We start from the raw sequence: 14136 nt of genomic DNA, 5'->3' as shown, positions 1-14136 counted from the left end.
AATAAGCAATTTGATTGGTTGAGACTTTAGGATACGATAACTTCGGCTCTAATTTGGTGAGAGTGATGAAACTCAAGAGTATAGATTCATTATATCATTGATGATGAGAATTTTCTGCTTAGGCTAGGTATCGATAAGCAGGTTTGGTTGGTCAAGATCTTGAAACATAACATTTCTGCTTTTAATTGCGATAGAAAGTTTAAACTTGGTGTAGGTGTTCATTAGGTGAATGTCTTGACTGAGTTCAATGATTACCATTTTCCGCTAAAGCTAGGTAGAGCCCAGCAATTTCATTGGCCCGTGCATTGGGACAAGATAACTATGATTCTAACTTTGTGTTTAGTTTCACTACCAGGTAATTCAAAACCTTGACTGAGTTAGATTGTGAACATTGTCTGCTTAGACTAAGTATAGATAATCAGTTTGATTGCTTGAAACTTATCAAAAAGATAATGTGCAATGAATTAGTATGTGTCATCTATTTATTTTTGGATTGCGTTGGGGGATATCAGCCTCACCTTTGGCTTGTGTACATTAATAATAGGTGATAAACTCCAAATCATAATTTACATTAATACATTATTCTCTAATCACAGTATTATTTCTATATTCCATCTTTATAAACAATCCTATTATATTTACATTATTTTATAATCTATATACATAAAATATCAACAAAAATATTCTATAACTACTATCTGGTAACAAATTAATAATAAAGCTAGAATGGTGTAATCATCAGTCAAATAAACATCTATAGTACATAAATCATAAAATCATAAGCCCATACTCCCATAACTAAAAAAAGATAAATGTACTTCTATTTATTTTATAAATTGATTCAATGTTATTTAGTCAAGGTTGCTGAGTAACAAACAGTGTTCCATAGCATCTGTCCTAACTTTAATCTCTACTTTAGATATGCAAAACAATCAGAGAAATAGTGATGTTGTTTTATTTATAAACAAAATTTAACAGAAAAAAATAAGAAATAATATGGGGTTTAACGTCCTACACTGTTCTGCTCCGACTTGGCTAATGAAGACAGGCATCTGCCATAGAGTGTGCTATGAGGGAAATTTTGCCTACAGCCTATTATCTCAAATTCCAACTGTCAAGGATTCTTTTATGTGCATGCCAATGAACCCGGGACCTTCAGGTTAGCAAGCCAACGTCTTTGTCACTTAGGCGTGGCAGCTCCCTTAACACAAAGAACAGGAACCTTACTTATGGTTTAAATGAAAAGATTACACATCGCAGTACAGACATCCTCGTACGACTTCACCATTAGCCCTGTCAGTGCAGACCAGTAGGACATTAAACCCCATTTCATTTCATCCTGGAATTGTAACCAGCTTAGTTTGTTATTAAAGCTCATGGTAGTTAAATAAGTTATGTCAATAAATTCAGTAATATTTACACAAGAAACAGAAAGGAATTTTTTTTTTCTGAATATTGCTGGGTGGTTGACTTATGTTCTTTTCAATTTCTGTGAGGTATGTGGGTCCCACTTAGTCTACATCTCCCATATCTAAATAAACATCATAGGCTTCCCTATTACAGTTACCGTCTGTAGTAAACACATATTTATGAAATGTACCATCAACACACACAGCTGTAAATATACAAATACTAGCATCAGTTGTGAACTTACTTATAAACCACTGAATAAAACAAACTAATTCTTATCAATGTCTTTAAAAATCAATTTTCACTGGTAAAGGTATATTTGATGTGGGCTTTACTATATTTACATGTATTTTCATACCTTGGGAGGAAGCAAAGATGGTTCTGTGGTAATAACAAAACAACCTCTGCAAGGTATCTATTCCATCAACACTAACTGATGGCAAGAAAATATTACAGACTGTAACAAAACAGTTGGAATCTGTTCTGATCAGAAGACATATGAAATGAAATGGGGTTTAACGTCCTACTGTTCTGCTCCAACAGGGCTAATGAAGACAGACACATGACATACAGTGTGCTATGAGGAAAATTTTACCCAGACAGCGGCGTTACAGCCTACTCTTATCAAATTCCAACTGCCAAGGGATCTTTTATGTGCACATCAATGTGTACATCGGCCTCGGTTTTCTGTCCCATCCGAACGACTATATGTTGTCCCAGAAAATCCTGATGAACTTTCACGGCCAATGCAGGGATCGAACACGAGACCTCCAGCTACTCCAGGTTAGCGCGCCAATGTCTTACCCAGTGAGCCTCCGTGGCTCTCTCAGAAGAAGATATCAAAAGCTCTACTACATGTGGTCTTCAATGTTAGATATCTAGGAATTTGAAAATGGGCAAAGTACTGCACTGGAGACACCGGGTTTGCGAAGGTTCCTCAGGATTTTCGAGCTCAGGTTCACATTGTTGGTGGTAGAGAAAAAATGTATAGTAATTTGGATGGGATTAAAACTGACAACATGTTAAAAATCCCCTGAGAATTGGAAAACCTCATGTCATTTTCAGGGTTAATCAATACAATGTATGTTGAAAAACAAATAAAAACAATACTCACCAATAACAGCTTGATTAGAGCTAAAGGCACATACACATGCTCTTTCTGCAGGCACGGTAAAATTTGCTAAACCCCATTGAGATTCAACATAGGGCCCCAGAAATCCCATCTTTTTAAATCTAAAATTAAATTTTAACATTGAATAAGTCAAACCTTGAAATAAAGAATACAACATTTTCTTTTCTCTTTAAACACCATTATTAAATGTGGGTCTTTACTAAATTATACAAGGGCCATAACTCGAAAATTATCGAAAATCGCTGAAAATCAATAGGCTTCTTCGTCTCATGACCTTAAACACTGTGTATAAAAGTCAATCGGATATTAACTTTAGCCTATAGAGCGTCCACAAGCAATTGTTGACATCGGACGGACAGGGGCGACAACAATATACGACCACATTTCAATGTGGGCATATAAAAATGATCATTAATATTTGTTAACATGATTTGTTTAAAATACTTACGATGATGTGCGATTGAGACTGGTATTTTTAATAGCAAATATATGAACGGTTCCCTTATCACTCGAAGCACATAGAAATGATGAATCTGGACTGAAGGATAAACTGTAATTAAGAATAATCATTGATTAAAATTAACAACTACCATAGTTCCAGATTTCGCATAACTCTTCATACCTGGGCTCTCACTTCAAAATTTTGCCAGACAGACAATTTTCCACCTTTTCACTTTGGCAATGTTTGGTTATCCAACAACAAACAAATAAGGCAGCAAGTTAGAAAACATACTAATCACGCAGTAAAATTGGCTGTATGTTTTTGATAGTTGCATTGGACATCGGCAGAGTTTTCTGAAGAACCTTTCACAGAACATTACCAGCTTTTTTCAATTCAAATGTCACCTCAACTCATTCATACACTCAATATTTATTTACTCTTACATAACCAAATCATTTAATCATAGAGCTTTCATATTATACATGGCAGCTAACATTTAGGGTGATGCTAACAATTGAATACACAATTGGTTAATACATGAAATGCTCTTTTATAACAATAATACAAACCAATATAACATGGCCGGATCAGCACCTCTTCTTAATTCAACTACCAACTTTTTACTCTGAATATCAAATACTCTTATTAACGTTCCCTGTAATATATTGATACATTTATATCATACTAACATTACCTGTAATATATCAACACAAGTACATTTATATTATACTCACATTACCTGTAATATATCAACACAAGTACATTTATATTATACTCATATTGCCTGTAATATATCAATACAAATTTATTATACTAACAGCAGAGTGATAAGCAATTTGTCTGGTTAGACTTTGGAGCTCGAGAACTTTTGATTCTAATTGAGTGTGAATGGTGTATATCATTACAACAATGCCTCAACTAAGTTCGATAATGCACATTTCCTATAGTTTCATTAACTTTCATTACATCAGTACCTTCACTAAGTTCAATAATGAACTTTTTCTGCATCAATGTTTTGGGACATGATAACTTTAATTCCAATTGAGTGAGAGTGGTGAAACTTGGTGTATAGTTTCATTCCATCAAACTCAGAGTGAAGTTTCAGTACATCAATACCTTGACTAAGTTAGATGATGAGTGGGAATGGTGAAATTTGGCATCTATATCATTACATCAATAAATGAAATGAAATGGGGTTTAACGTCCTACTGTTCTACTCCTAAACTGGGCTAATGAAGACGGGCATACAGTGTGCTATAAGGGAAATTTTGCCTGGGCAGCCGCGCTACGGCCTACTCTTATATCGAATTCCAACTGCCAAGGCATCTTTTACGTGCACACCAATATGTACACGGGACCTCGGATTTTAGTCCCATCCGAACGACTAGACAGCTGTCCTTGTCAGGTCCTCCGTCCTGCATCACTGACAAGGGAAAACCACGCCGGAAATTCTGGATGAACTTTCTCGGCCAATGCAGGGATCGAACACCCGACCCCCAGGCTAGCGAGCCAGCATCTTACCCACTTAGCCACGTGATCCCTCTATTACATCAATACCATGACCAAGTTTGAATACCTTGACTTAGTTCGATGATGAGCAATTCTAATTCAGTGAGAATGGTGAAACTTAGCTAAAATGATTGATGCTTTATAAAAAGATAAATATGCAATGCAATGTTGGCAGGAGATATCAGCCTCATAAAACACAACCAACATTTATATGGAATACAGTTTTGGTATATAGTGCAACATTTGTGCTTAAAAATTATAAGATAATGCTAGTCGACACAACAACCAGCGATTGTATTCAATATTACTGTTTGTTTAGTTGTATGATTCCTTCTTGTCTGATTTGTTTTTTATTTTTGTTTGATGTATTTCCAAACTTTAATGTTCGATGCCTTACTAACCTTTCTTGATGCTGTAGCTATCATGGAACCTTTTTGATCCACAGCTAAACAAGCTAAATCATTCTGATGTGCATTAATATTTACAGGTGATACAGTTTGACTTGGTTGAGTTGTTTCCAGATCCTAAAAATAAAATAATAAAATAAATTGAATGTCTTGAAAAAAACAAATCAATTCTACTACTAAGGAATAAACAAAATTTTATTTAATGTCCTACTTTTCTACACGTTCCATGCATCTATCGCCATACAGTGTGATATGAGGGAAATTGAATTCCAACTGTCAAGGGTTCTTTTTTGTGCACATGGGACCTTGGTTTTTTTTTTATCCGATATGAACAACTAGACGCTTGTCCTTCACCCTGAAAAGAAGAAACCATGCCAGAAAATCGAGAGGAACTGTCTTTTCAAACACAGGATCAAACCTGGGACCCCCAGTTTAGCAAGCCAGCACCTTACTCACAGTGCTACATTGGCTCCCCACACAACTGGAATTGGCCATATAAAAAGGAGAAAATAAAAAGAAAGAGAAATGGGGTTTAATGTCCACTCGACACAAACGAGGACATTTCGGAACTAACATATGGTTTAATTTTATTCCAATAATTCGCTTGCATGTAGGGGTCTTTAGGAGTGAGAGGAAACCAGATAATCTGGAGAAAACCCTTGAGGTTAGACAGGCAACCCTACTCTTTGTCACTGACAGACCTTATGATCCACTCTGCCACCCACCCCCCATATAACAAGGAAAGACAAAAATCATCAATAAATCTGTTAAAGTTAAAGACTTACAACAATCTGAACACTGCCACATTTAATACCAGGGAAAACAAGAATGTTACCATAACAACTGACAGCACATAAACCTAAATATAAATAAAATATAACTAGTCATTTCATAAGTTAAAGATAATTTATCACTTATATAAATATCAATTAAAGAGATAAATTATAAAGCATGATATTTCTCTAACAATTTTGTTAAGTGATTGGTTTAATCATGCCAAATTAAAGCCTCTGAACATCATTTGAGCTATAAGTACAAACATTTTATAATTCTGTTCAGTATTTACAAAGATATGATCAGTTGAAAAGTTTGCAACATTCGGCATCCTCTGTAGACAATAAAAACTGGATATGGTCAAAATGAACGTGAAACAAAACAGTCAAAACCATCAAAAATGTGGTTAAAATTTAAGTTAATATATATCTCTGCATTCTTACTAAGTAATAAATATTTAATCGATCTGATATGTTTTAATACAACCAATCTAGGGTCGTTTCGCCAAATTTTTCGGAGCGTTGCGGTTTAAGGCCGTTTTGTCTATAACCCTTTTATATAAGCTAGTGCTAATTTTAAGTTTTAGTTATGGGCCTCTTTTTAATGTTAAAATGTTAAATAATCTGAGTACATTTTAACATGGATTCAGCTGTAGGAATTTTCCGAAAAATGTAAATAATTCACAGATGTGGGTTTATTTATAAACCAGCGGCTGCCAGGCAGGATACGTCCACATTTTCGAGAGATGGATAGAGAACAAGCTAACAAGAAAGTGATTTTTCCTACAATCAAGGGCCATAATTCAGGGAATTACAATTCGATATGCGCAAATATCGAAAGGAACTGAGATCTTTGTGTTATAAACTTACATTTCAAGTTTCAACAAAATCGGATAAAAATTGTGACCTCTATAGGGTCCACAACCTTGATATACCATATTTTTACGCTATTTGAGAACGAACGGCAGCCATTTTGTCTGTCAATTTTGGGCCGATTTTCACGAAATTCGAACTCAGTCGTCCTTAGGGTGTAACGGTGATATAATAATACGATTTTTTAAATCGGATAAAAATTATGACCTCTATAGGGTCCACAAGCTAAAAACGCGATTTTCCGTAAAATCAGGGGCCATAATTCAGGAAGTTACGGTCCGATATGCGCGAATATCGAAAGGAACCGAGATCTTTGGGTTATAAACTTACATTTCAATTTTCAACAAAATCGGATAAAAATTGTGACCTCTACAGGGTCCACAACCTTGATATACCATATTTTTACGCTATTTGAGAACGAACGGCGGCCATTTTGCTATCAATTTTGAGCCGATTTCCACGAAATTCAAACTCAACCTTCCTTAGGGTGTAACGGTGATATAATAATACGTTTTTTTAAATCGGATAAAAATTATGACCTCTATAGGGTCCACAAGCTAAAAACCCGATTTTTCGTACAATCAGGGGCCATAATTCAGGAAGTTACGGTCCGATATGCGCCAATATCGAAAGGAACTGAGATCTTTGGGTTATAAACTTACATTTCAAGTTTTAAAAAAATCGGATAAAAATTGTGACCTCTATAGGGTCCACAAGCTAAAAACGTGATTTTTCATACAATCAGGGGCCATAATCCATGAAGTTTCGATCCGATACATGCCAATATCGAAAACAGCCAAGATCTTTTGAGGATAAACCTATATTTCAAGTTTCGTCAAAATCGGATAAAAATTGTGACCTGTAGAGAGACCACAAACAATTGTGGACGGACGGACATCCGGACGGACAGGGGCGACGGCATAATACGTCCACATGAAAATGTGGGCGTATAAAAATTATAATGGCAGTGTTGGCTGAACAAACCTTTTGGATTATCTCTTGTAGAAAATGTATAGAGTTTTTCAACATCATTGGGAAAGGAAAAGACATGGACCTGGTTTCTTAATATAACAATTAACCTGTAAAATACAAATAGCATTATTAATTCCACAACCAAATAACCAAATTACTTATTACTTTGTATGACCTAAGCAGGAAATGCTCTTTATCAAACTTCGTCAATGTATTCATATATATCAAAACTATACTCTAGAAGCAAAGTGATTGTTTTCCAGACTGGTATGACTTCTATAAAATCATAGTTGATATTATATGTATTTTAATTTAATAGCTGTATAATCTAATACAAACCTATTTTTTAATAACTTTACACCAACAACTGGTTGAGCAAATGTTATATCGATTAGAGCACTATCACTTTCCTTCTTGGCACTCATATCCCACACTAAAACTATAATACAGGAAACCAAATTTCTAGAAAACTTAGATTAAATAAAGGGGTTGGTATATGTGCATTTTATTTTTACATATCTGTCTCTTTTAAAATCTGAAAATGATCCCCTACAATCGGTTAGTTTTTATCAATAAACAGAGATATTAAAGGGACAATAACACTCTTGCTGGCTTGACAGCTCCAGAAAATAAAAAATAGCCTTATTCTTAGTACTAGATGTGTTAGTGTCCTACCTGTTGTGTAAATTATCCATTAAATCCTATTTTACTTGTCCAGAGGGTACAAAAAAATTTTTAAATCCAAGTCACATGTGAAAAGCTTTACGTCAGGCTTTTCAAATCATTTAGTTGAAATTTTCCAATTTTTTAAATTAGGTGTGTTAAGATGAAATTTGTATCATCAATTAATTGGAATATTGTAAAATAGTGCAATTTGTTGACCAGAATTTAGATTGGGACATATTATTCAGTTACAACAAGAGTGGTATTGAGCCTTTAAATATGAGAAATCTGTAATACAACAAAATAATCACAATTTAGTGTAATTTGCTGAAGTGACAAAAATAATTACTGTATGTGTAATAGTCATGTTATAAATATAAGTATATAATTCACCTGCTTTTTCATCATATTTTGGCATTGTTCCACCGCCAACAAGCACCAAAATATTTGATCTGAACAGCATTTCAGCTGAGGAGACACTGCCAACTTGATCTGGTGCTAAAATCAAAACAATCAATTAATTGCATAACCTGCTCAATCAAAACAAACACCTCAAGTTAAGTTATAAATTCAAAACTACTATTACGTTATTACATATACTGTCATCAACTTAACAATAGAAGTCATTGTAATGGCTCTGTAGTCCAATTTCTACTTTTAATTACCATTTAAAACTTTAAGCTACTGATTGTCATTTTAGGAATTTTGAAAGTAGAATAAAAAAAATGATCCATATTCCGTTCAGTATTTACAAACATATGATCAATTGACATCATCCTCTGATATAAACAAGTCAGCACTACCTATTTGTGTTATTTAAAATCTTTTGATGGGCCTATTTTTAATCTGATTGCATCCAATAATGGAATGTTGAATAATCAGTTTGAGTACTTTAGCATGGATTAAGCAAGAAAAATTAGATTAAAAGCTTACCAATACATAATTTATGTGTTAAGGGATCTGCATTATAGATTCTAATGCCTGATTCTGTAGCACAAGAAAAACAACCTAAAACAAATTTAAAAGTATTATCTAAATCATTTCACAGCTACTAATATTTTGTGACCAAAACTCTATGGTAAACTTCTGCACTGATGTTTATGATTAAAATTAATAGCACTATTAAAATTTGTCAATATACACTATTGTCTCCTGTTATTTTCATTTAAGCTCACAAATAGATTAAATGTATGTCATCAATACTTAAGGAATAAGTTTGACTAAATCTACTCAGATTAATTTTACCTTTTTTTTATACTTAGTTTCGTTTTATGTTCCGAAATTTCAGTCAACCTTAGGAAAGCCTTACTAGAAAAAAATCTGAGAATGGACATGAATGGAGGTGTGTCTGAAATGGACTGGTCTGTAGTACTTTTAAAGCGGGTCTGACCACATGCGGTCACATGTCACTCAAGAGGAGGACAAGCTTGATCCACTCCAATATATGGAAACGTGTTGTTTGTACAAAATGATTTCTGAATCACCAGTCATTAGAAACAGCAATAAATTGGCTAATTATTCATGAATTATAATCAATATCAAAACAACTGGAAACCAGTCTCGCAATTAACAGGTGCCATTCTCAGCAGTCACCATTGTTCTTCCCACCCAACTGTTACCTACTTTATCTTCAAGAAAACCAGTATTCTTGTCTGCTATATTCTTCATTAGACTACATTTTATCTAAATTATTTCCAAAAACAACTAGCAGTTTCCATGCAAGATACGCCCACATTTTGCAAGAGATGGACAGAAAACAAGATAAACAAGCCAACAGTGAGGCTGATGTCCCCCGCCGAAATCCCCAAATAAATAGATGACACATATTAATTAATCGCACATCTATTTTTTTCAAAAGTATCGAGCAATCAAACTGATAATCAACTTTACACTAAGTTTCATCACTCTCTATCAGATAGAATCAAAGTTATCCCAAAGCATCGACCAAGGAAATTGCTTATCTCTGCTTAGCTTTAGCTCGATATGTTAATCATTGAACTCAGTCAAGGCGAACATCTACATCAAGTTTAAATATTCTACCTCAATTAGAAGCAGAGTTGTTATGTTCCAATGAAACTATACACCAAGTTTCATCACTCTCACTTAATTGGAACTAAAGTTATCCCAAAGCATCAACCAATCAAATTGCTTATCTCTACTTACCCTAAGCAGAAAATGCTCATCTTCACACTCCATCAAGGCATTGACCTAATAAACATCTACACCAAGTTTGAACATTTTAGCTCAATTAGAAGGAGATTTATTGTGTTCCAAAGTCTCGGCCAATCAAATTGCTTATCACTCTGCTTACCCTGAGCAGAAAATGCTCATTATCGAACTTAGTCAAGGTATTGATGTAATGAAACTATACACCAAGTTTCATCACTTTCATTTAATTAGAACTAAAGTTATCGTGTCCCAAAGCATCAACGGACGGACGGACGGACGGACGGACGGACGGACAGACAGACTTTAATAGTCCCCTGCTTTCTTCAAAAGGCGGGGGACAAAAAGCGATTTTTTGTACAATAAGAAACCGTAATCCAGGATGTGTCAATATCAAAAGGATATACACATATATTTTAAGTTTCATCAAAATTGTGACCTCTCTAGGGTCCACGACCTTGGTAATTACATTCTTACTATACTATTTGTATAAAGGGGAGTGGCTATTTTGTCAGACAGTTTCAGTCTGATTTTCAAGAAATTATAGCTCTACCATTAATCATTATGGTGTAACAGTGATATATTTGGATAAAATTTGTGACCTTTAGAGTGTCCACAAGCTAAAAATGTGATTTTTCATACAATCAGGGGCCATAATCCGGGGAGTTACAGTCCGATATGCACCAATATAGAACAGAACCAAAATCTTTGGGTTATAAACATAATTTTTAAGTTTTGTCAAAATCAGATAAAATTTGTAACCTCTAGAGTATCCACATTCCACAAGATAAAAACATGATTTTTTTTAACAATCCGGAGCCATAATCCATGAAGTTACGGTCCAATACTTGCCAATAACAAAAGGAACCAAGATCTTTGGGATATATTTCAAGTTTCCTCAAAACCGGATACAAATTGTGACCCCTAGAGGGTCCACAACCTTAGTATTACATGCTTTTACACCATTTGGACGGGAAGTTTCAGACAGATTTTCACGATGTTGGAACTCAATCATAATTATGGTGCAACGGTAATATATATGAATGTTTTGAAAATCGAATGAAAATTGTGACCTTTAGAAGGTCAAAAAGCTAAAAACACTAATATTGAAAGGAACCAAAACCTTTGGGATAAAAACATATATTTTCAGTTTCATCAAAATCTGATAGAAATTGTGACCTCTAGAGTGTCCACATACTAAAAACATGATTTTTCATACAATCATGGGCCATAATCCATGAAGTTATGGTCTGATACATGCCAATATCAAAAAAGAACCGAGATCTTAGATAGATAGACCTATATTTTAATTTTTGTCAAAATTGGATAAAAATTGTGGCCTGTAGAGTGTTCACAAACAAAAAGTGAATGGACAGGTGGCCACCCGGACACACAGATCAATGGACAAGGGCGATGACAAAATACGTCCACATGACAATGTGAAAAACTTCCAATCAATAGAAACAGGTAACACAAACCACAGACGGTTTGATGGGATCAATTTGACTAAATCAAAATGATGCATTTGATATTAAGATAAGTAGATATATACAATAATTAATAGAATACAATATTGTATATCACATGAAAATGTTGGAGTATAAAAACTTACTATAATCTTGGTTGAAACATATACCAAGGACCCCTCGGTCTGAAGACATCCTTAATTAAGAATAGATATTATTTTGCATCAAATCTTCAATAATCAACACATCATCTTCCAGTCTAGAAAAAATATGATAATAAATTAAACTGTCGTCATCTTTACTATTTTACAAACAAACTTTTTTTAATGAGACCTTTATGTTAGGGTTTGTACGTACACAAGTATCACCGGGGCACATTGTTGTTTCCAGTGTCCCATGTCCGTTAGGTCCTATCATTTGATGTTAGGCTCAAACAGGACATCTGTTGACAGCTTATTTGTATACTACTACAGTCTATTTAATCATTCCTTTTACTTTAAAAGTTTTATTCATGTTGTTTCTATTATTTAAGGCTTTACAGCAACATCGTTACCGGTAACAGGCTTGGGTTCAATAATCAATTGCGTTGACTTGATAATTAGATAAGAAACCTCATCTCTCAACCCTCCGTGTTTTGAGGTAAGAGATGTTACTATATAGTTTTACCTGGCAAAACCCCAATGCGAATCACATCGGGCTTTAAAAAGCAAAACTGTCAATTTTTTCTTCAAAACAATACGTCATGGAGGCGGGGCTAAAAATATGTCATGTTCAACAGCCAATCAAAATACGCGAAAAGTAGGATAACCTTTATAGGTCGCAAGAATGGCCTTGTCATTTCTGTTAGAAACACCGCTTGATAACTTTTCTGACAATATTTACAGATAAACGAAAGTTGTTTCAGGGCTGGGTATGTTTAACAAGTCCTAATACTAATAGTATAAAATTAACATATTTTTAAGATGTTACATTATACAGAAATTAAGTTAGCCAAGGTGAAGAGAGAGAGAGAGAAAGAGAAATGGGGTTTAACGTCCACTCGACACAAACTAGGTCATTTCGGGACTAACATATGGTTAATTTTATTTCAATAATTCGCTTGCGCGTAGGGGTCTTTAGCAGTGGGAGGAAACCGGAGGACCAGGAGAAAACCCACAAGGTTGGACAGGCGACCCTACTCCTTGTCACATACAACCAGGGATTGGAAACCACGCCAGTTGACTCAATGACAGGCTTTATGATACAGTGCGCACGTGCTAACCATTCGGCCATCCAACCCCCCTTGCCAGGTGAAACTAAAGGCATCCAATCGTAACTAAAAACAAGCACATCAATCTCAACATAGCTAATAGCCAATGAACTCAAGTGTGGAAACTGCCAAACAATATTGTCAACATCAAATACAATATATTAAAATAAACTGTATTTTGACTATAAGCCTATCTACTTGATTTGTTTTCTTTTTTTTTAAACTTTCCTTCCTCCCGGAGATGTTGGCGAATTTTATTTGTAATGTTAAAAATTATTATCATACAAGTAGTCTAGCAAAAATAATTACACAAAACCGTGATCTTTACATAAACCTACCAAAAGAAAGTGATGTAAAAGCTTCTTGGTTTTGCTTTTTCTTCTTAGCCTAGGTCTGATTTACAGCAATATTTTTCAAAACAAAAACAAGACTGCGAAGGTTTGTTTACTTCCGTGAGGTCAATTCTATTTTTAAATCAGTCGATTCGGTACAGAGACATTTCGTTCTGTGTCTGTCGAGGTAGGTAATTGATTTCAATTAATCTGACTAGGAAAATGAAGGATTTTTTTATTGTTTATAATAGCGTTAAAGAAATATTATTTATACTAATTCTGAGATAACTATTCTTTGAGCCAGAGAAGTGAGGAAAGTTATTTTTGTTATTTGTACGAAATCACCGAAGAACGCTAGATCGGAAACGGTCCTGTACATTTCAGCACATAGGACGTCATTCGTGGATTGTGGGTTAGGACCTGCAGATTTCGTCAAAGTCTCTAGATGTAAACAGAGCTAGCACCGACCCTAACCCTAACCCTGGACCAAGCCAAACCCTCACCCTAACCACAATCCACATATGACGTCATGAACGGAACCGTCTCCGATCTAGCGTTCTCCGAAATGACGGACCGAAATGACTTCATATCAAATAATTACACGAAACGAAGTAATGACTTGATGACACTAAATATGCCCAAAGCGGAATAGAAAAGATAAATATAATTAACAAAATATAAATTACTTAGAAATAATCATTTTTATATCGGTATTAATATCCATTGATTACTTTATTTCGTT

The 14136-nt window shown here is 34.6% G+C and overlaps 1 protein-coding gene across 1 annotated transcript; it reads right to left on the bottom strand.

The window, feature by feature from the left end:
- Positions 1–464: 464 nt before the first annotated feature.
- Positions 465–13519, bottom strand: LOC126810792 (WD repeat domain phosphoinositide-interacting protein 4). The gene is made up of 12 exons (XM_050536069.1): positions 13401–13519; positions 11960–12072; positions 9115–9189; positions 8575–8679; positions 7858–7957; positions 7531–7625; positions 5686–5759; positions 4895–5017; positions 3554–3639; positions 2991–3092; positions 2525–2643; positions 465–1615 (listed from the first exon to the last, which is right to left on the bottom strand). Exons 2-12 carry the CDS (start codon positions 12006–12008, stop codon positions 1512–1514), a joined length of 1032 nt encoding a protein of 343 aa, XP_050392026.1. The 5' UTR covers positions 12009–12072; positions 13401–13519; the 3' UTR covers positions 465–1511.
- Between the last annotated feature and the right edge of the window lie 617 nt (positions 13520–14136).

This window comes from Patella vulgata, chromosome 2 (assembly GCF_932274485.2).
Source record: "Patella vulgata chromosome 2, xgPatVulg1.2, whole genome shotgun sequence".
Lineage (NCBI taxonomy): Eukaryota > Metazoa > Mollusca > Gastropoda > Patellidae > Patella > Patella vulgata.
Note: the sequence above shows the minus strand (reverse complement) of the source record. Positions and strands in the feature narration are given on the sequence as shown.